General features: G+C 43.6%; 2 protein-coding genes across 2 annotated transcripts; both read left to right on the forward strand.

Moving 5' to 3' along the window:
* The first annotated feature begins 3,362 nt into the window (after window positions 1-3,362).
* LOC143271055 (uncharacterized) lies at window positions 3,363-4,803 on the forward strand. The gene is made up of 3 exons (XM_076562928.1): window positions 3,363-3,516; window positions 3,692-4,127; window positions 4,746-4,803. Exons 1-3 carry the CDS (start codon window positions 3,474-3,476, stop codon window positions 4,801-4,803), a joined length of 537 nt encoding a protein of 178 aa, XP_076419043.1. The 5' UTR covers window positions 3,363-3,473.
* A 3,610-nt stretch (window positions 4,804-8,413) lies between these two features.
* On the forward strand, window positions 8,414-12,367 carry LOC143270727 (homeobox protein Rhox13-like). The gene is made up of 3 exons (XM_076561721.1): window positions 8,414-8,967; window positions 9,651-9,696; window positions 12,129-12,367. The coding sequence occupies exons 1-3, from the start codon at window positions 8,606-8,608 to the stop codon at window positions 12,246-12,248; spliced, it is 528 nt and encodes a 175-aa protein (XP_076417836.1). The 5' UTR covers window positions 8,414-8,605; the 3' UTR covers window positions 12,249-12,367.
* Window positions 12,368-19,163: the final 6,796 nt, after the last annotated feature.

Below are 19,163 nucleotides of genomic sequence, written 5' to 3' on the forward strand. Positions count from 1 at the left end.
TCAGGTGTCCCTAACAATGCTGACCACGGGTTTGTTGAAGATGACTCAAATCTAGGAAATCTTCCCCATTTATTATTCTTTCTGTATGTTACATGATGTCATGTGCAGATATAAGCTCATCAAAGAATTCATTCTGTTTATTGTGTTTCTTCATTTTCTTTAAGAAATTTTTTATTCATTTTACACACCAACAACAGATCCCTGTCTCATCTCTCCTCATGCTTCAGTCACTATTCCCCCAACCCCCGCACCTACCGCCCTATGCCCACCCCCAAAAAGGTAAGGCTCCCATGAGGAGTGGGTGGAGCATAGTACATTCAGTTGAGGAAGGTCCAAGACCCTCCCCTCTGTACCAAGGCTGTGCAAGGTGTCCCATCATAGGTAATGAGCTCCAAAAAGCCGCACAGGCACCAGGTATAGATACTGATCCCACAATTGTGTTTCTTCTTACAGCTGATAAATTGCTTCTAAAATTGCTCATTTGAATTATCTCAACACTCTTCAAGGTAAACTTAATATTGTCCTGGGTTTCAGTTAAGCAGTGAAACAGGTTTTTTTAATTGTGCTCATCAATAAAACAGACTTAGAATTCATTTGTGTTTTTTCCCCAGCAGTAACTAGCTTTATGAAACGTTTTGGACCACTTTTCTTTTATGGTGTCCATATTTCTACAACTACTCTTACATTCTGCATATTAGACTCTCTCTAGGGGATCAGCCAATGGGATGGGAGGGCTTTGGCTACAGATGTTTCTGCCTGTGAATGTTGTGACTGTGAATGCACCTGTGTGTGGATATGTACATGCTGACCAAGAAATCCCTCAGGAAAATCTGTGTGCAAGTAGGTTTCCCCTCTAACAACTATGATGAGCAGAGTCCCATGGGAAAATTGTGTAGAAATCCCAAAATCACATGCCTTAACCTGAAGCAGTGGTTCTCTACTTGGGGGATGCAGCCCCTTTTAATTTTGGGGTTCACAGACCTTTAAAAGACCATCGTTAAACAAAGATATTATATTATGATTCATACCAGTAGCAAAAGTACAATTAGGAAGCAACAACAAAAATGGTTGGGGTCACCACAGCATAACTATATTAAAGGGCCACAGCATTAGGAAGGTTGAGAATCAATGACCTAAAGCATTGAGCATGTAAGTAAACAAGAAGGAGCCACAAGATTTCATTAATGCATATCAATCATGGAGAGTCCCTCACGGATTATAACTTATAAGAAAATCACACAGAGCTGCAATTGGGCTCATGAATCACAGCTGTTACACAGCAAAAGCTGCTTATGGATACAGGTTCCCTGTCATTGCCCGGATATGTAGGAATGGGCAACTAGATAGCAGCAAGCTAGCAGCAGACATCCTAAGGAATCAGCAGAGTGGAGTCCCTTCCCCAGGTTCAAGACGGGGACAGGAGAGTCAAGAGGACCAAGGGTAAAGGCAGAGACAGGTGCTGGTTTCCAGACTCACACAGATAACAGATTGGAGCATTGCAGGCCTTGATGTTTACCTGTGTTATCTACTCCCATAGTGCACCCCAGAGCTCCTCTGGGTTACACAGCAAGCATTCATCTTTATGGGTGCTGTGTCACCCATCAGAGAGGAATATCCCTCTGCATCACTCTTTGCGAAGCCCTGGGAGCAAACTGCCAGAAATAAAAGAATACACCAAGTGTCCTGTGAGCTCTGTAGAAAGGGGAGGAAATGAAGAGTCTCTGGGGCACCCTGAATGCATGATTGCTTACCTGCTTCAAACCATCCCTGTGAACAGCACATTGGGAAATTTATCTCAGAATCCGGGGTTGGTATGGATGCAGAAGTCAGGTGTCTGTCCTTAGTAAGAAAAATCACTCACGTTCAAATTTCTAAGTTGCTTGCATATGTTACAGGGATGGGAGGGCTTAAAGGAGTGTTGGTTTGAAACAGCCAAGCCAGGAACACTGAAGATGAGACACAAAGAGTTTCTGCGATCAGTAGGACAGTCAAGCTGTCTCACACTGATAAAGGCAGGGCTCCCAGCTAGTGTGGGCAGTCCAACCAGGCCACCAAGTCCTTCAGGAAAGCACACATGGCACTATTGGCTCCTTATATAGCCTGGCTTCTCCAGCAGCTAATTGTGAGAGGGAGTAAAGTCTGTGTCTAAGAGAGCCTCCCATTTCAGTGTTTCAGGGAAGCCTTTCATAACCACACAGGAGATAAGGAGAAGAGGAAGGACAGTTGCAGCTGCTTCTTGGTGACTGAGAAGAATGAGAGCTGAGGATAAATAAAAGCACCTGGAACAGCTGAAATGTCAGAGGACACATGACCACCCAGTGTCTAATGGTGACCAGACAGTCAAGGCCCACAACTCACAAAGCCCTAGTCAGGGATGGACAAAGGGGCCTGTGGTGGGAGGGGGTTGAGCCACCCCTGACTAGGTGGGAAATAGGTGACCAGAGCATGGTCATCTCCTTGGTGTGGGCTAGACCATGTGGACCGTGGGACCTCCAGTATCTCAGCCTATGCTAACACAGAGAACTAACCCATCTTCTAACAATTACCTCAGCCATTGTCCAGACTCTGCCATGATCCTATTAAAAACAAAAACCACGAAATGACAGATCTCAGAGGTCTTTTAAATTTTAGGAATGTCACCTACTCTGGGGAGTCTCTCTAACTTTTCCTCAGTTCTGCCCCTTCCTGCAATTATTCATCGTAGAGCTTGAATCCAAAATTACTTACTCCTCCTGTCTTTCACCTTCACAGCTGTGAGACAGGTTTGGAACCAGTGCCTAGCGTCAGTCTTTCATGTCCTCAGGTATCTGGGTCACCCTAGGGCTTTGGTCAAGCACAGCTATGTAGAGCAAGGTCTCCATCAGAATGAGCTTGTGAATACCAGTGGAATTCAACCCTGTTGGGAGCACAGTCTCTCAGGAGGATCTTGCCCTGGCCTACCCACATATTTGCCATCATACTGGGCTCTTCAAGACAGCACATCCAAGATTGGGGCTTTTTGTTTAAAGGACTTTTCCTTAATTTAATAAAATGATTTACCTGGGCTCAAGGGCCTGCTGAGTTTGAGAAGGTCTTTGTGTTACTCCCTGTGACTGAATTTGAACAGTCCAGCCTTACCCAAAACTAGAGGTGTCAGCTAAGGAGCAACCCAGAGCCACAGGTTCCGCACCCCCACCCCATACACACTCACTGCATTTTTTAAAGTACTCCCTGCTCTTTCAGCCCTAACTTGCTTCAGGCTAGGCACCTCAGAGGACAAGCCTAAAGACACTGAGTCTATGCAGTCCAGAATGTGATGGGACACATTGTAATTACGTTGAGTGTCCAGAAGACAAGTTTTCTGGATCAAGAATCAGAGCTGTACCTGTGGCTCCAGACAGTGAGGACGTGGCTATAAAGCTTCGGAACTCGGGTCTGATTGAAAGATTTCCTGCACAGAGACTCGTCAGGGCTGCAGCCAGTGTTTCAACAGGATGCTGAGTACAGTAGCTGATGAGCAACAGGAAAAACAGCATGGTCAGTAAAATGGTTCTGACTGGACTTGGGCAAAATCTGGGAAGCAAACCTGTTGGAATGGCCAGTGGCCATGCACTTCGATTACCAGGCTCTGCCGGTGGCCCCTCTCCAGGCTTTCCAATGATCCATGGCCAAGATGCTCAGATTTTTATCTTTGTGTTTTTCTCTCTAGCAGGTGAGAATACAGTGGTCCTGAAGCCTGGAGAGAAAGGAGGCAAGAGAGGGCTTGTACAGAGCGAGCATGCTCAGGGTGAGCTTGATCAGGGCAAACTTGCTCCAAGCAAGCCTGCTCAAGAAGATCTTGCTCAGTCTGATCTTGCTCAGGAAGCCACAGGAGTGGTAGAGGAGGGAGAAAAGGAAGAAGAAATGGAAGGATCACATGCTGGCAATGGTAGTTCTGGCCCCATGGACAAGGGGATCCAGGCAGAAGGTGGCCATGGCAGCAGTGTTGAACAGCAGCCTCAGCAAGAGGCGGCAATGCCTGAGGGCACCAAGAGTCTCCAGGTTGGGGACAGGCTGTTTTTCCAGAGCCACACCAGATTCACCAAGTCTCAGCTGCAGGAACTGAAGCGTCTTTTCGAAGAGAATCACTTCCCCAGCTTTCAAGTAAGGTAAGCAGAACACCCTGCTAGGCGCCTGGTTTTTAGGCAGTGCATCCAGGCTGTCCTTTGGTGCTCCATGAACCCCTCATTTCCTCTAGAAACAAAGCCACCATGTCTGGACCCTCCAGCAGAAATTAGATTCTGTAGTAGGAAGATGTGCCCTAGTCCAACTGGAAAGACTGTGTTCTGTTGCCTCTTTAAGTGGCACTTGAGTGGGAAATTGAGACAGTGCTTTTTCTAAATAAGTCTCTGTAAGAATGAGTGAGAAGCCTGAGGTGTGCCTGGGAAAATGCAGGAGGGATTCCAGCTCAGATTAAAATTTGACTAACAGTTTACATCGTGGAGGCTCTCTTAATGAAGCTTTACATGTTAAGTACATGGACAACATACCTGTGTTTGGCGGGTACCCTTAATTTTGATCCCTGAAAGAAACCTGTTACTAAAATAAGTCGCAGAGTAGGTATGAGGAATACTGTATGTGTGCCAGTTGGAGTGTGTGTATGTGTGTGTGTGTGTATTTGTGTGTCTGTGTGTGTGAGCACGTACACATTTAAAAGGAATCAGAATATGTCCTTATATAGAGTGTTTCCACCACAAGGCCTAAATGTTGGAATCTTTTCACTTCAGGAAGGCTCTTACAAGATCTATGGGTGTGACGGAAGAAGATTTGCAGGACAGTATATAAAAAAAAATAATGTTTTGGAAGGACTCCACATCTTGTGATGTTGTTGTCTAGAGGATAATTATAGCAGAAGAGTGGGACCCTGAAGTTGTATCCCAAGGACGCCAGACAAGTCCAAAACCAGGCTAGGCTCAAGATGATGAAAGACCTCCATTTTCTCAGGCAGGAAATGCCAACCTGGACACCTGAAACATAAGTTGCCTCGGTTCATTGTCTGTCCCTTGGAGGACATAGTGTGTTCTCCATGACCTTCTGAAGGCTGTGCAGCCTGCATGCCTCACTTAAGTGAAGAGACCATGTTCTTGTCCACTTTCAACTCTTTAACTCTGCTTGTCTCAGAAAACCTTTTCTCAGACTTCTTGCTCTGCTTTGTAAATGTCACATGCTTGGCAGGGTTCTGAACCAATACTGGGACCAGGGACCTCAAATGGTCCATAGCCCTTTTACCTGTCTTTTGTTGATTATGAATGTGAACTCTGCTCAGCATTACAATCAGCCCTGGCTTTTCCAGACCACATGCCCACAAGGAAAAAGGCCTATAGACAGTATGCTTGGAGGCTAGGGAGGAAGCATAGAGCAGGAAGAAGTGCCCTTTGTCTCATAAAATGTGCATTCTGGATACTCACAAAAGGCTATTACCATGGAGCCTTTGACAGACAACTATGGGCCTTGAGATAGTTCTCCCAGGTTCCAAAAGAACTCTTTTTGATACTTTTCAGCACACAGCAGGGACCAGGAACAACCCACTAGCTAGATCTGCATCCTCTTCTGAACAAATGCATTAAAAATATCAAATAATAGAGTGAAGAGTCAATATTCTAGGTCTGTCCCACAGCTGAAGGACTGGGTATGGTGGTCCATGTCCGCAGGGGGTTCATGGGGGTGTTTTGACTGGTTCCATGAGAACAAAAACCTGTTGCTTCCAGCATTCTGAACAGTCAGTAAACACTTGCGGTACGTCTTTAACCATTCTTGGGGTTAGATAGATAAACAGTTCCTGGGCAATCAGAAATGTGGTGCTTTTCTAGGGGAGTAGCTCTGTCCTGGAGCACATACCTAGCACACACTGGCCCAGGGATGGAATCCATATATGTTCTAAAATGTTAGTAAAATTGAGCCAGTGTACATGGTTACAGGATGTGTTCTTCAGTGGTGGTACAGTTCAGTGTACTAAAGCAACCCTTTCTTCTGTTTGTAGGAATGGTTTAGGACCAGGAGAGCCATTTTCAGGAGAAGCAATAGAATGGTGGTGCTGATCGATGTTCTGGTCCCCAGAACAACGATCCCTGAAGATTTTGGAGCAGCACATGAGTGCCACCTCTGTTGTGAGCCAGATGACCTGGAACCTGGCCCTGCCCACAGTGTGTCGGCCACACATGCTGGCCATGACATCCTTTTCTTCCCTGCAATTATCTCAGCAATAAAGAGGTGGATTCTCAGTATGTTGGTTCTATTTTTTTCAGGATACTAAACTATGGGTATAAGTATTTGAACCATAGTAGCGTATTACAGAAATGGCATTTATGGCAGGAGGAGACACTGGTAATCTGTGGTCACTATGCCTTGCTGAGTGAGAAAGATTTTCAGGTGCTATGCTGCTTCATGCTGATTCCACATGGTTCTCTGTCCACTCATCATGGCCTTGTCAACGGACTCCACCTCTGTGGAACAATTATTTCTAATGTCAGGTGGGGCAAGTCCCCGGTACAGGACACTGTGTTTCTTCTATTCATGGCTGTTCCCACCGACAGTCAGGGTGCCAGTCCCAATAGCCAGAAGAACGAGCATCCACCTCAGAAGTCAGTTCCTGAGGGCAAAGGGGGCACCAAGGCTGTGCAGCTTTGTGATCTGTGTACAGCATATGTCACATCGGGTGCCCCGAGTACAGTGTGTGTCAGTAACAGTGCCTGGTGTACAGCCTGTGCCAGGTCCAGTGCCCCAGGTACAGCCTATGCCGGTTCCTGTGCCCCAGGTACAGCCTGTGCCTGTTCCTGTGCCCCAGGTACAGCCTGTGCATGTTACTGTGAGCATGTACAGCCTGTGCCATTACAGGACCGCATGTCCAGCCTGTGTCAGTTCTGACGCCCAGTGCACAGTCCATTCCAGTTACAGTGCCCAAAATGCAGCCTGTGCCAGCATGGGGGTCCTGCCGCTGCCTCTGTGACAGGGCTACAGCTGAAGGAGTTGGAACACCTTTTCCAGAGAAATCACGATCTAGTGCTGAAGAGGGTAAGCACCTTGTGTGGCTTCAAGTCCTTTCATAGGGAACAAGCTGGTACAGAGAGGCCTCTGGCTCCTGGCAGCTGTCCTTCTTGTCTTCATTTACTGAAAAGTTCAGATTACATTTTAAAGTTTTATTTTGCATTAACAGACATCTATAGACTATTCCATCCAAACTCTGCAGAATACACATTTTTCCCATGGAACTTTCTCCAAAATAGATCACATATTCTGAGACAAAGCACGTCTGAACAAATACAGAAAAACAGTTCTTTACTGATCACAATGGAATGAAACTACGGAGGTGGTGGCGCACCCTTTCAATCCCAACACCCAGGAGGCAGAGGCAGAGCGATCTCTGTGAGTTTGTGGTCAGCCAGGTCTACAAAGTGATTTCCCAGACAGCCAGGACTGTTACACAGAGAAACCCTGTTCCAAAACACAACAACAAAAAAGCCAGAGAGTGCAAATAAATGATACATAGGAGAGCCCTGGAAAATGAAGCATAAACCAAACCCCAAATCAGGAGATGAAAAGAAATCAAGATCAACGCAGGAATTATTTAAATGGAAACAAAAATAACAATAAAGAATCAATGTAACTAGAAGTTGGTTCTTTGAAAAGTATGAGTAGGCAGACTAATCAAAAGACAAATATAAGGATATTAGAGACTCAGATTAAGGGACTGCATCGACATCCTCAGTGATAAGAACTGAGGCAAATATTACAAGGGGAATTTAACAGATATTATGAAGCTATTATAATCGGAGGTAATTATTTCTTAAGCAGATCATTTGTCTTTTGAGAGGACAAATTGTCTTTTGTTTGGTTTTCAACAGTGCCATTAACTAGAATTATATTCAAACCCAGTTCCAAGATCTTGATGTTGAGCATGAAGAAGAATGGCTAGCTAGCATTCAGTGTACTAACAGACACTCTTGAACTATTAGCCACTAATCTGATCATGTCCACTTAGTTCTAAGCCCATTCTCTGAACAGCATTGGTAGGTGGAGGGTGAGGTCCACAGAAATTTTCTACATGTTCACGCAAGGGTCCTGTGGTCAGTGTGTGTTCCCACCTTTCTCCCATACTCTATTCCCCAATTATCTTGCAATGCTACACAATTCATCCTTCAGTGTCATCTTTACAACCTAGGAGGCATAGGCAGTGTGCATGCAGGCTAAAACTCATTCTACATGCACGCCCTGGAAGCAAGGTTTAACTTCTCAGGACCTTTCACAAGCCTGTTCACAGTGGCTCCCTCAGTTCCTCATCTTTGTGCCAAACCCACCATTTGTGCACCAAAGCAAATACCACCTACCTCAGCAAGAGGTCATAAAGCCCAGAGCAGTCAGTCAGGGAGGGAAAAGCCTATGGCGCCCATCTGCCAAGGAGCGTGTTGACGTCAACCTGGAGGAATGTGGAGAAGTGTGGAGCATGCGCAGAAGGACACATTGACTTCACCCTTTCCTCAGGCATTCCCTTGATGACCCATCAGTTGTAGAGACTGACCGAACAATAGGCCTTGAGTGTGGGCATTCCTGGGGCCCCACTTCTCTCTGTGGCTTCGGCCCACTACTAGTCATGGCCAGCAAGAATGATACTGGTGAGGAGATAGCTGAGGTCCCCACCTTAGAGGCTGCCTTGGCGATGGTGGGTGGCAACCCTAGTGGAGGTGACGCCTGCTGCGTATTTGAACTAAATAACGGGGGCAGCCAGGTCTGTGAGGGCCAAAACAACTCTGAGGAGAACAGTAGGGACCCGAACTCCTCTTCGTCAGAGCATCACCAGGAGGAGCCAAGGCCCACAACCGAGCCTGTGATTAGGATTCCAAGGCGCCGTTCCTCACGAAGGCATCGGCGAACCACATTGCAGTTCACACTGGGGCAGGTGGAGGAAATGGAAAAAATGTTCAAAGAAACCCAGTACCCACATGTGCTTGCCAGGTATGTGTCTGCCACCAGGAGCTATCCCCAACCTCCCTGTTGTCTCAGGTTGAGATGTCCTTTTGTTCTTCCAGGCCATGGTTTCCTATCATCCCACCCAAAGCCACTGCTGTCTTCTCCCTCGGTGGTGGGTACAGGAGGGTGCCTTGTGTAGGTGTAAAAGTTAGTATTAGCTCGTAGTGTTGAGCCGAAACAAGTGTACATAGTCAACACCACGAGTTTCCTGTCATATTTTAATTTCTGTAAATTATAGAAACATGAGTACAGTGTGCCAAAATACTCACTAGTGTAAAGTTCACCAGTGTTAAGGATTTACACTTTGTTGGGTGATCTCCTCACCAGTAGCCTGGTCATCTTTTCAGGGACTGTGTCCCTATCCATCAACTCCTTTCGGTTTCCCTTTCCCTTCCCCTGGTGCTGTTTTTTAATTTAGTACAATTTGCTCACTGTACACTTTGGCATTTATATTTGAATTTTAATAGTTTGTTAAAATTAAAATCTTTATTGTTTAGAAACTTTTATAAGAGGTGAAATCATTGGAAAAGCAAGACTAGTTCTGAGAAAGAAAGTTAAATGGGGGTGTGAGGGAGCACAGCAATATTAAAAAAGCATAGATATCATTTATGACTTTGCAGTTCATGCAAACCATGGCATGCTAAACATTTGTGGTTTTCTTTCCACAGGAAGGAACTTGCACAAGCTTTGAATATTCCTGAAGTCAAAGTGAAGGTCAGTAAATCCAAGAAAAGACAATGAACAGTCAATCTACAGCCTTCCTCAGGTCTTCAGAAACCTTGTCCTAGGCATTTCTTTTATTTAAGAATTTTTTCATTTTACATACCAACCACAGTCTCCCCCTCCTTCCCCATCTCCTGCTCTCATCCCCCCTTCCTCCCCAAACTCCCACATCCACTCCTCATAGGGGGTAAGGTCTCCATTGTGAGTCAACAAACCTGGAACATTCAGTTGGGTCAGGACCAAGTCCCTCCTCAATGCATCAAGGCTGAACAAGGCATTGGGTTTTGGGGGATTTCCCTAGCACCAGGTTTCTCCCTAAACCCATAATGGCTCTCTCAAGATATCTCTTTCATTGTGCTCCCTTTGCATTCCTACTCCAGCTTGGACATCCAGATCCCTCATGCTCTTATCTCCCATCCCCTCCATTCTAACCCCTACCCATTTTACAGAGATCATATTTGTTTTCTCTTTTTGAGGTGATCCATGCATGTCCCTCTTTGGGACCTCCTCTTTACCTGACTTCTCTTGGGTTGTCGATTGTAGCCTCATTATTTTTTGCAAGAGAGGTTGATGCACTGCATCTCCAGAGAGGTTGATACATTGCAGCTCTAGAGAAGATGGTGCACTGCAGCTCTAGAGAAGTTGTTGCACTGCAGCTCTTGAGAGGATGAGGCACTGCAGCTCTACAGACTGGTGCACTGCAGCTGTAGAGAGGAAGATGCACTGCAGCTCTTGAGATGGTGCACTGCAGCTCGAGAGAGGATGGTGCACTGCAGCTCTAGAGGGGATGATGCAGTGCAGCTCTAGAGAGGATGATGCAGTGCAGCTCTAGAGAGGATGATGCACTGCCGCTCTAGAGAGGATGATGCACTTCAGCTCTAGAGACAGGTGCACTGCAGCTCTAGAGACGATGTTACACTGCAGCTCTTGAGATGATGCACTGCAGCTCTAGAGGGGATGATGCAGTGCAGCTCTAGAGAGGATGATCCACTTCAGCTCTAGAGACTGGTGCACTGCGGCTCTAGAGAGGATGTTACACTGCAGCTCTAGAGATGGTGAACTGCAGCTCTAGAGACTGGTGCACTGCAGCTACTGAGAGAAGGTGGACACAAGGCACAAGAGAAAACACCCACGGTCTCCTGTTTGCAGAATCTTGAGTGTGACTCTCCAGAACCCTTATTTCTGATTTCCCCGTTCCTCTTACAAACGTAATAGGTAGGCTTTAGGAATCAAACAGGGGGAACTCTGACTTAATGTGAGCCCACATGAGTCAGCCACTGGGGCTTTATTTGAGTTCATGGAGGCATCAGGATGGTAGTAGGGCTTCTGGTCCTTTGGTTGGTCTTCTTTAGATTATAAATCCACATAATAGGCAGGGAGAGGAAGTACATGGAGTCACAAATGTGCAGTTTGAGAACTTCCCAATACAATGGCCCCTCATTCACTAGGAGCCTGAGAGGATGGTGAAATCTAACAGGTAACTGTGACTGTATTTCCAGAGCTAGCCATATTCAGTAAGAGCTGATTTATGACTACTTTCCCCACACTGTTGTGGACCATCTTACTCTTTACCTTTTGAAGAAAGATGGGCTTTACATGTCCTGCTGACACAGCAGGACCTAGTGTGCCCTCTGTGCTGGACAGGATTCTGGAAATATAGCTGAAGCAGAGATATTATGCTTCGTCCTGCTCGTGGAGAACATTTTATAGCAAGAAAGAACATACTGTTCAGATTAACCATGGGTGGAAGTTACCTTTTCTGCTGAACTCCTGGAGATGGCAAAGGTTTCATTGTCCTGTATGTCATTTAGGTTAAGTTAGTCAACTTTCACAAACACTGGAGACTGCAATGTCAAACCATTGTCCAGGCCCTCTCTGCCTACAACCTTTTCGCTATCCTGAAATTTCAAGAACCAACAATCCCATTGGCACCTTTGAATGCTATTTTCTTTCTAAAAATCTCCCATGCTTGTTTCTGTTGATTATCTACTTCATACTGAAGACTGCTTTTACAAACAGAAAGCTGTTCCCCTCCATATGCCTTTAAAATGTGCTGACATTTGGTGATCTACAATCTACACCCAAACAAGAGGAATGTATCACTAGTGAGGAGGGTATTCTACAGCTGATGGTCAAATGTCAGAATGAAGACTTTCCTTTACCCAGTTACCATACATTGAATTAACATCAAGGAACAAGTCGTAAGCTAAGCTTTCCATACAATAAAAAAGAAACCACTGAAGTGTTTATACTGCTGGAAAAAGACAGAATCATGGCCTATTGCAGAAGTTGACACACAGCTGATATTTGCTTTTATGATATGAATAGAAAGTCAGTGTTATATGTCTTAAAGTGGGTTTTTATCTCCTGGCTCTGGGGTGAAAGCCAATGCTAAATCCAATCCTGTCTTCCTCTGATTTCAGACATGGTTTGTCCATCGGAGAGCAGAAGAGAGGAAGAGTGAGAGGTCTGTAGTATTACAGAGCATACCTCCTCGTACTGAAAAGGTCCTTATCCTTAGGGATAGGGACTCCTATCCCTAGAGTGCAATTTTTGTTCATGAGCTAAAGGGAAATCTGGTGACACATGTACTCAATATACAGCTTAACTAAAATTCAGCACTCATGTTAACAATAAAATCATGAATTTCCAAGTTATTAAATTTCATATGCTTTCTGGGGTTTTGTAGTATATAGATGTACACTCTTCAGGAAATGCCTTTTAAACAAAATGTCAACTTCTGTTTTTTGGGGGTGACATTTCTAAGTCATGAGTATTACTTGCACAGATGACTATTCCCTACACATGTTAGTTGTGAAACAGTGGATCACTTAAGCCTTCTTGACTCAGGCTCACTTGATCCTTTGAACAAGGGATTCAATAGTAACCCTACAAATAAGGAATCTAAGGAGAAGGTGGGCACAGATAGTATTGATGGTGGTGATTTCTTTTTATTTGGGGAGGGGTCACAGCAATTCTTTCTTTTTTCTTTTAATGAAAATAGATGTTGAAGAGGCGGGAGAGACAGAGGAGTGAAGTGGGATTTTGTGTTTGGTTGGTTGGTTGGTTAGTTGGGTGGTTGGTTTAGTTTGGTTTTTTTATTTTATTATGGGGGAGGAATGATGCAAGGGTGAAGGGAGGATATGGAGGACTGGGAAATGAACAGATTTGGGGTGCATGATGTGAAATTCACAAGGAATAAAGATTGTGTGTGTGTGTGTGTGTGTGTGTGTGTGTGTGTGTGTGTGTTGAAAACATACAGGCTTTTAAGGAATAATAATAAAATAAACAATAGCCAAGCTGTTGTGGTACATGCCTTTAATCCCAGCCCTGGAGAGGCAGAAGCAGGCAGATCTCTATGAGTTCAAGGCCAGCCTGGTCTACAGTGTGAGTTCCAAGAGCACCAGGACTACACAAAGAAACCCTGTCTTGAAAAACTCAAAATAAATAAATACATACATGCATATATACATACACACATACATAAAACAAAAAAACTAACATGTTAGAATAGAACAAAATATTGTAGGTCTGGAGTCACTCAGAGATTCACTGTGACCATGAATAAATTTAAATTAGAACAGGCTGTATTAAAAAAGAACTTGTGCCAGATGCTCATGACACCAAGACTACAACTGAGATCACTCCCAAGTTGCAGCTCCTGGTCATATTAATCCAAGGCATATAAAGTCAAAACCACAAGATTACATGTATTCTGTCTACATGTAAGCATGTTCTTATTTTAACATATATGTCTTGCAGTTGTCCCGGTCATTGAGCAGAGTAAGCAAGTTGGATTAAAAAACAGAAATAGTAGTTAGTCCTATGACCTATTGTCTTGCTAGAACAGCAGATTTTACAGGATCAGTCAGTTTAAGAACAGTCTTCAATGTCTTGGACAAATGGGGGAAGAAGGAGCTGCTAGGACACAGCATGTACAAGCTAGGAGCTTGCATGTTGGAGGCATTTTTGTTTTGGGTCTCTCAAGCATAGTAAGTCTAAACTTTCAATGTAATGATAACCATTATATTGCCCCCTTGAGTAGTTTCATGAGTCAAATATCTGACTCTGTGATGGATACCTGTTATTTTTTTTTATTTTAAAATACTATTCAGCTCTACATAACAGCCACAGATTCCTTTGTTCTCTCCCTTCCTGCCCCCTTCCCCTTCCCCCCATCCCACCCCCCATTCCCACCGCCTCCAGATCAAGGTCTCCCCCGAGGACTGGGATAGACCTGATAGACTCAGTCCAGGCAGGTCCAGTCCCCTCCTCCTAGATTGAGCCAATCGTCCCTGCATGACTGGACTGCTACTCACATCACCAGTGAGGCTACCTGGAAAACGGGACCCCAAGAAAGACAGAGAGAAATGGATGAGATCTACATGAACAGCCTGGACATGAGTGGGAGCAATGAAGGGTGAGGGTCGAGGGAAAGAGAGCGGGAGATCCTAGCTGGATCAAGAAAAGAGAGGGAGAACAAGGAATAGGAGACCATGGTAAATGAAGACCACATGAGAAAAGGAAGAAACAAAGAGCTAAAGAGGCCCACAGAAATCCACAAAAATACCCCCACAAAAGACTGCTGGCAATGGTCGAGAGACAGCCGGCACTGACCTACTCTGGTGATGGGATGGCCAAACACCCTAATAGTTGTGCCATAAACCCCATCCAAGGACTGAGGAATCTGGATGCAGACATCCACGGCTAGGCCCCGGGTGGAGCGCTGGGAGTCTAATTAGTGAGAAAGAGGAGGGTATATATGAGTGAGAATTGTTGAAACCAAGGTTGGATAAAGCATAGGGACAAATAACCGAATGAATGGAAACACATTAACTATGAACCAAAGGCTGAGGGACCCCCAACTGGATCAGGTCCTCTGAATAGGTGAGACAGTCAATTGGCTTGATCTGTTTGGGAGGCATCTAGGCAGTGGTACCAGGTCCTGGGCTAGTTGCATACCTGTTATTTTTAAAGCTTTTTGATAGAGGGAAAACAGTTTCCTTTAGACCAGAATTCCAGCCTTTGGTTGAGGATAAAGGGTGAGGAACTAAACTCTCTTCTGTAACTGCTTCTCAGCTGATATTAGGATGTTCTTGTCAGGAACACTGAAGGCTGTAAAGCAAATCAAAGGCCAATGTTAGGCGTTCAGGAAGTGGACAGCATTCATCAGAAGCATCTGGTTTGCTGTGCAGACAAGGAGAAATCACATTGGCTGGACTGGTTCACATAAGCTTTCAGCAAGTCCAAGGCTCATGGCCTTTGAAGCAGTTTGTTGTCTGCAGCCCACTCCTGATGTCTGTTGGCTGAGTGGAAATCTGGTGGTACAGATGTAGACTGGGGACAGAAGTTAAATTTTGGAAATTTAAAGGAGAATCTTAGATGTGAACTTTCTCCTCAGTAATAAGCAGCAGGTAGGGAAGCATAGGCTATTGATTGAGAGGAGTACCTATCTGGAGTCCATTTGATGTGTGACATGTGGATCCAAGTTGTGTCTTTTTATAGCTTATATGGATTTTTAAAATTTACAACAGATAAAATTTTAGATACATTACTATTAATGTTGTTTCTAATATGTACAGAAATCCGAAATGTAAAAAATGTAGTAGACTCATGCCTTTGACTCATAGTAAAAGCTTGAGGACTCAAAAAATACAAAATCAAACACTTGAACACCTTTTCCCAGAGGGCTGAAATTTTGTATATGTAAAAGAAAGAGATGTTTTTAGCACAATAAAATGCATCTTTAAGTCTCTTGTTAGAAAACATCTTGACCAAGATGATGGTGAAATTACATGGCTGTTATCTTTTTTTTAATCCTGTTTTTCTAACAAGTGTTGAATATATTGTAGTAAATTAAGGATACTCACACACATATATTTAATTATTAAGCCTTTTTGTAATAAATTTTAAGTTAACCATTTTCTTGTAGATTTTATAGATCTTTAACTGCACACAATAAACTTTAAAATCTTAAATTACAGAAAATGTACTGAATAGTTTTGCAAACTGTTTTTTTAAAAATTGACATGTTTATTTATTTTTTAATTTTATAGTTTGATTTAATTTTACATATCAGCCACGGATTCCTCTGTCCTCCCTTCTACCCCACCCCCATTGTACGCCTAGCCCACCCCCATTCCCATCTCCTCCAGGGCAAGGACACCTCTCTGGATTCAGCTCCACCTGGTAGATTCAGTCCAGGCAGGTCTAGTTCCCTCCTACCAGACTGAGCATAGTGTCCCTGCATAGGCCCCAGGTTCCAAACAGCCAGCTCATGCACTGAGGACAGTTCCCAGTCCCACTGCATGGGTGCCTCCCAAAGAGTTCAAGCTAAACAACTGTCTCACTTTTCTAGAGGGCCTGAACCAGTTGGGGGATCCTCAGCTATTGGTTCATAGTTCATGTGTTTCCACTAGTTTGGCTCTTTGTCCCTGTGCTTTTTCTAATCTTGGTCTCAACAATTCTCACTCATACAATCCCTCCTCTTTCTCTCTGATTGGATTCCTGGACCTCCACCTGGGGCATGGCCATGGATCTCTGAATCTGCTTCCATCAGTCATTGGATGAGATTTTTAGCACGACACTTAGGGTGTTTGGCCATCCTATCACCAGAGTAGGTCCATTCGGGCTTTCTCTCAACCATTGCCGGTAGTCTATTGTGAAGGTATCTTTGTGGATTTCTGGAGACCGCTCTAGCTCTTTGCTTCTTCCTATTCCCATGGGGTTTTCATTTATCATGGTCTCTTTTTCTTGTTCTCCCCACTCTGTACTTGATACAGCTGGGATCTCCCGCTCCCCTACGCTCTCTTTCCCTTGAACTTTGCCCTTCATTACACCCCCATGTTCAGTTTGCTCATGTAGATCTCATCCATTTCTCTGTCATGGGGCGACCCATGTATCTTTCTTGGGGTCCTGTTTTCGAAGGAGCCTCCCTTGAGTTGTGAGTAGCAGTCTAGTCGTCCTTTGTTTTACATCTAGTATCCTCCTAGGAGTTAGTACATACAATGTTTGTCTTTCTGAGTCTGGGTTACTTCACTCAGGATGATTTTTTTCTAGATCCATCCATTTGCCTGCAAACCTCATGATGTCATTGTTTTTCTCTGCTGAGTAGTACTCCATTGTGTATATGTACCACATTTTATTTATCCATTCTTCAGTTGAACGGCATCTAGGTTGTTTCCACATTCTGGCTATTACAAACAATGCTGCTATAAACATAGCTGAGCATGTGCCGTTGTGGTATGATTGAGCATTCCTTGGGTATATGCCCAAGAGTGGTATAGCTGGGTCTTGGGGGAAATTGATTCCCAATATTCTAAGAAAGTGCCATATTGTTTTCCAAAGTGGCTCTGCAAGCTTGCATTCCCACCAACGGTGGAGGACAGTTCCCCTTACTCCATATATTCTCCAGCATAAGCTGTCTATCGTGTTTTTGATCTTAGCCATTCTGACAGCTGATAGGTGGTATCTCAGAGTCATTTTGATTTGCATTTGCCTGATGATTAGGGGTTTGAGCAATTCCTTATATGTCTTTCAGCTATTTGAGCTTCCTATGTTGAGAGTTCTATTTTTAGCTCTAGCGCATTTCTTAATTGGAATGTTGGGCATTTTGATGTCTAATTTCTTGAGTTCTTTATATATTCTGGATATCAGCCCTCTGTCAGATGTGGGATTGGAGAAGATGTTTTCGCACTCTCTAGGCTGTCGCTTTGTTGTTGACCATGTCCTTTGCTCTACAAAAACTTCTCAGTTTCAAGAGGTCCCATTGATTAATTCTTTTTCTCAGTGTCTATGTTACTGGTGTTATTTAAGAAGTGATCTCCCATGCCAATGTGTTCAGGACTACTTCCTACTTTCTCTTCTATCAGGTTGAGAGTAACTGTATTTATTTTGAGGTCTTTGATCCACTTGGACTTAAGTTTTGTGCACGGTGACAGATATGGATCATATGGATCTATTTGTAGCCTTCTACATGTTGACATCCAGTTATGCCAGCATCATTTGTTGAAGATGCTTTTGTTTTTCCATAGTACAGTTTTGGCTTCTTTGTCAAAAAGTGTATGTTCATAGGTGTGCAGATTAATGTCAGGGTATTCAATTCGATTCCATTGGTCCACATGTCGGTTTTTATGCCAGGACCAAGCTGTTTTTATTACTGTAGCTCTATAGTAGAGCTTGAGGTCAGTGATCGTGATGCCTCCAGAGTTATTTTATTGTACAGGATTCTTTTAGCTATCCTGGGGTTTTTGCTTTTCCATATGAAGTTGAGTATTATTCTTTCCAGGTCTGTGAAGAATTGTGTTGGTATTTTTAAGGGATTGTATTGAATCTGTAGATTGCTTTTGGTAAGATTGCCATATTTACTATGTTAATTCTGCCTATCCATGAACATAGGATATCTTTCCATTTTCTGACATCTTCAATTTCTTTTTTCATGGACTTAAAGTTCTTGTAATATAGGTCCTTTACTTGCTTAGTTAGAATTACGGAAGGTATTTTATAATATTTGTGGCTATTGTAAAGGGTAATGTATCTCTGATTTCCTTCTCAGCCTTTTTGTCAATTGTATAAAGGAGGGCTACTGATTTTTTTAGTTGATCTTGTGTCCTGCTATGTTACTGAAGGTGTTTATAAGCTCTATCAGTTCTTGGTTGAATTTTTGGGGTCACTCATGTATACTCTCATGTCTTCTGCAAACAGCAAAAGCTTGACTACTTCCTTTCCAATTTGTATCCCCTTAATCTCCTTATGTTGTCTTATTGCTCTGGCTAGAACTTCAAGTACTATATTGAATAAGTATGGGGAGCACGGACAGCCTTGCCTCATTCCTGATTTTAGTGGAATCACTTTGAGTTTCTCTCCATTTAATTTGATGTTGGCTGTTGGCTTGCTGTAATTGCCTTTATTATGTTTAGGTGTGTTCCCTGTATTCCTGATCTCTCCAATACAGTTATCATGAAGGGGTGTTGGATTTTGTCAAATGCCTTTCCCGCATCTAGTGAGAGGACAATGTGGTTTTTTTTCTTTCAGTTTGTTTATATGGTGTATTACATTGACAGACTGTTGTATATCGAACCAACCTTGCATCCCTGGGATGAAGCCTACTTGATCATAGTGGATAATTGTTTTGATGTATTTTTGGAGTCTGTTTGCCAGTATTTTATTGAGTATTTTTGCATCAATGTTCATGAGGGAGATTGGTCTGTAGTTGTCTTTTTTTGTTGTATCTTTGTTTAGTTTAGGAATCAGGGTAATTGTAGCCTCATAGAAGGAATTTGGTAATGGTCCTTCTGTTTCTATTGTGTGGAACCATATAAAGAGTACTAGTATTAACTCTTCTTTGAAGATCTGGTAGAATTCTGCATTGAAACCATGTGGTCCTGGACTTTTTTGGTTGGCAGACTTTTAATTACTGATACTATTTCCTTAAGGTTTATTGGACTATTTAAATAGTT

Source organism: Peromyscus maniculatus, chromosome X (genome assembly GCF_049852395.1).
Source record: "Peromyscus maniculatus bairdii isolate BWxNUB_F1_BW_parent chromosome X, HU_Pman_BW_mat_3.1, whole genome shotgun sequence".
Taxonomy (NCBI): domain Eukaryota; kingdom Metazoa; phylum Chordata; class Mammalia; order Rodentia; family Cricetidae; genus Peromyscus; species Peromyscus maniculatus.

What these genes read in the sequence shown, in the direction of transcription:
- LOC143271055 (XM_076562928.1), top strand. Translation starts at nt 3,474, where the DNA reads ATGCTGAGTACAGTAGCTGATGAGCAACAGGAAAAACAGCATG. An exon ending in GCAACAGGAAAAACAGCATG is followed by an intron (nt 3,517 to 3,691) that starts GTCAGTAAAATG and finishes TCTCTCTAGCAG; the next exon opens with GTGAGAATACAGTGGTCCTG. An exon ending in TTCCCCAGCTTTCAAGTAAG is followed by an intron (nt 4,128 to 4,745) that starts GTAAGCAGAACA and finishes TTTTCACTTCAG; the next exon opens with GAAGGCTCTTACAAGATCTA.
- LOC143270727 (XM_076561721.1), top strand. Translation starts at nt 8,606, where the DNA reads ATGGCCAGCAAGAATGATACTGGTGAGGAGATAGCTGAGGTCCCCACC. An exon ending in TACCCACATGTGCTTGCCAG is followed by an intron (nt 8,968 to 9,650) that starts GTATGTGTCTGC and finishes TTCTTTCCACAG; the next exon opens with GAAGGAACTTGCACAAGCTT. An exon ending in TTCCTGAAGTCAAAGTGAAG is followed by an intron (nt 9,697 to 12,128) that starts GTCAGTAAATCC and finishes CTCTGATTTCAG; the next exon opens with ACATGGTTTGTCCATCGGAG.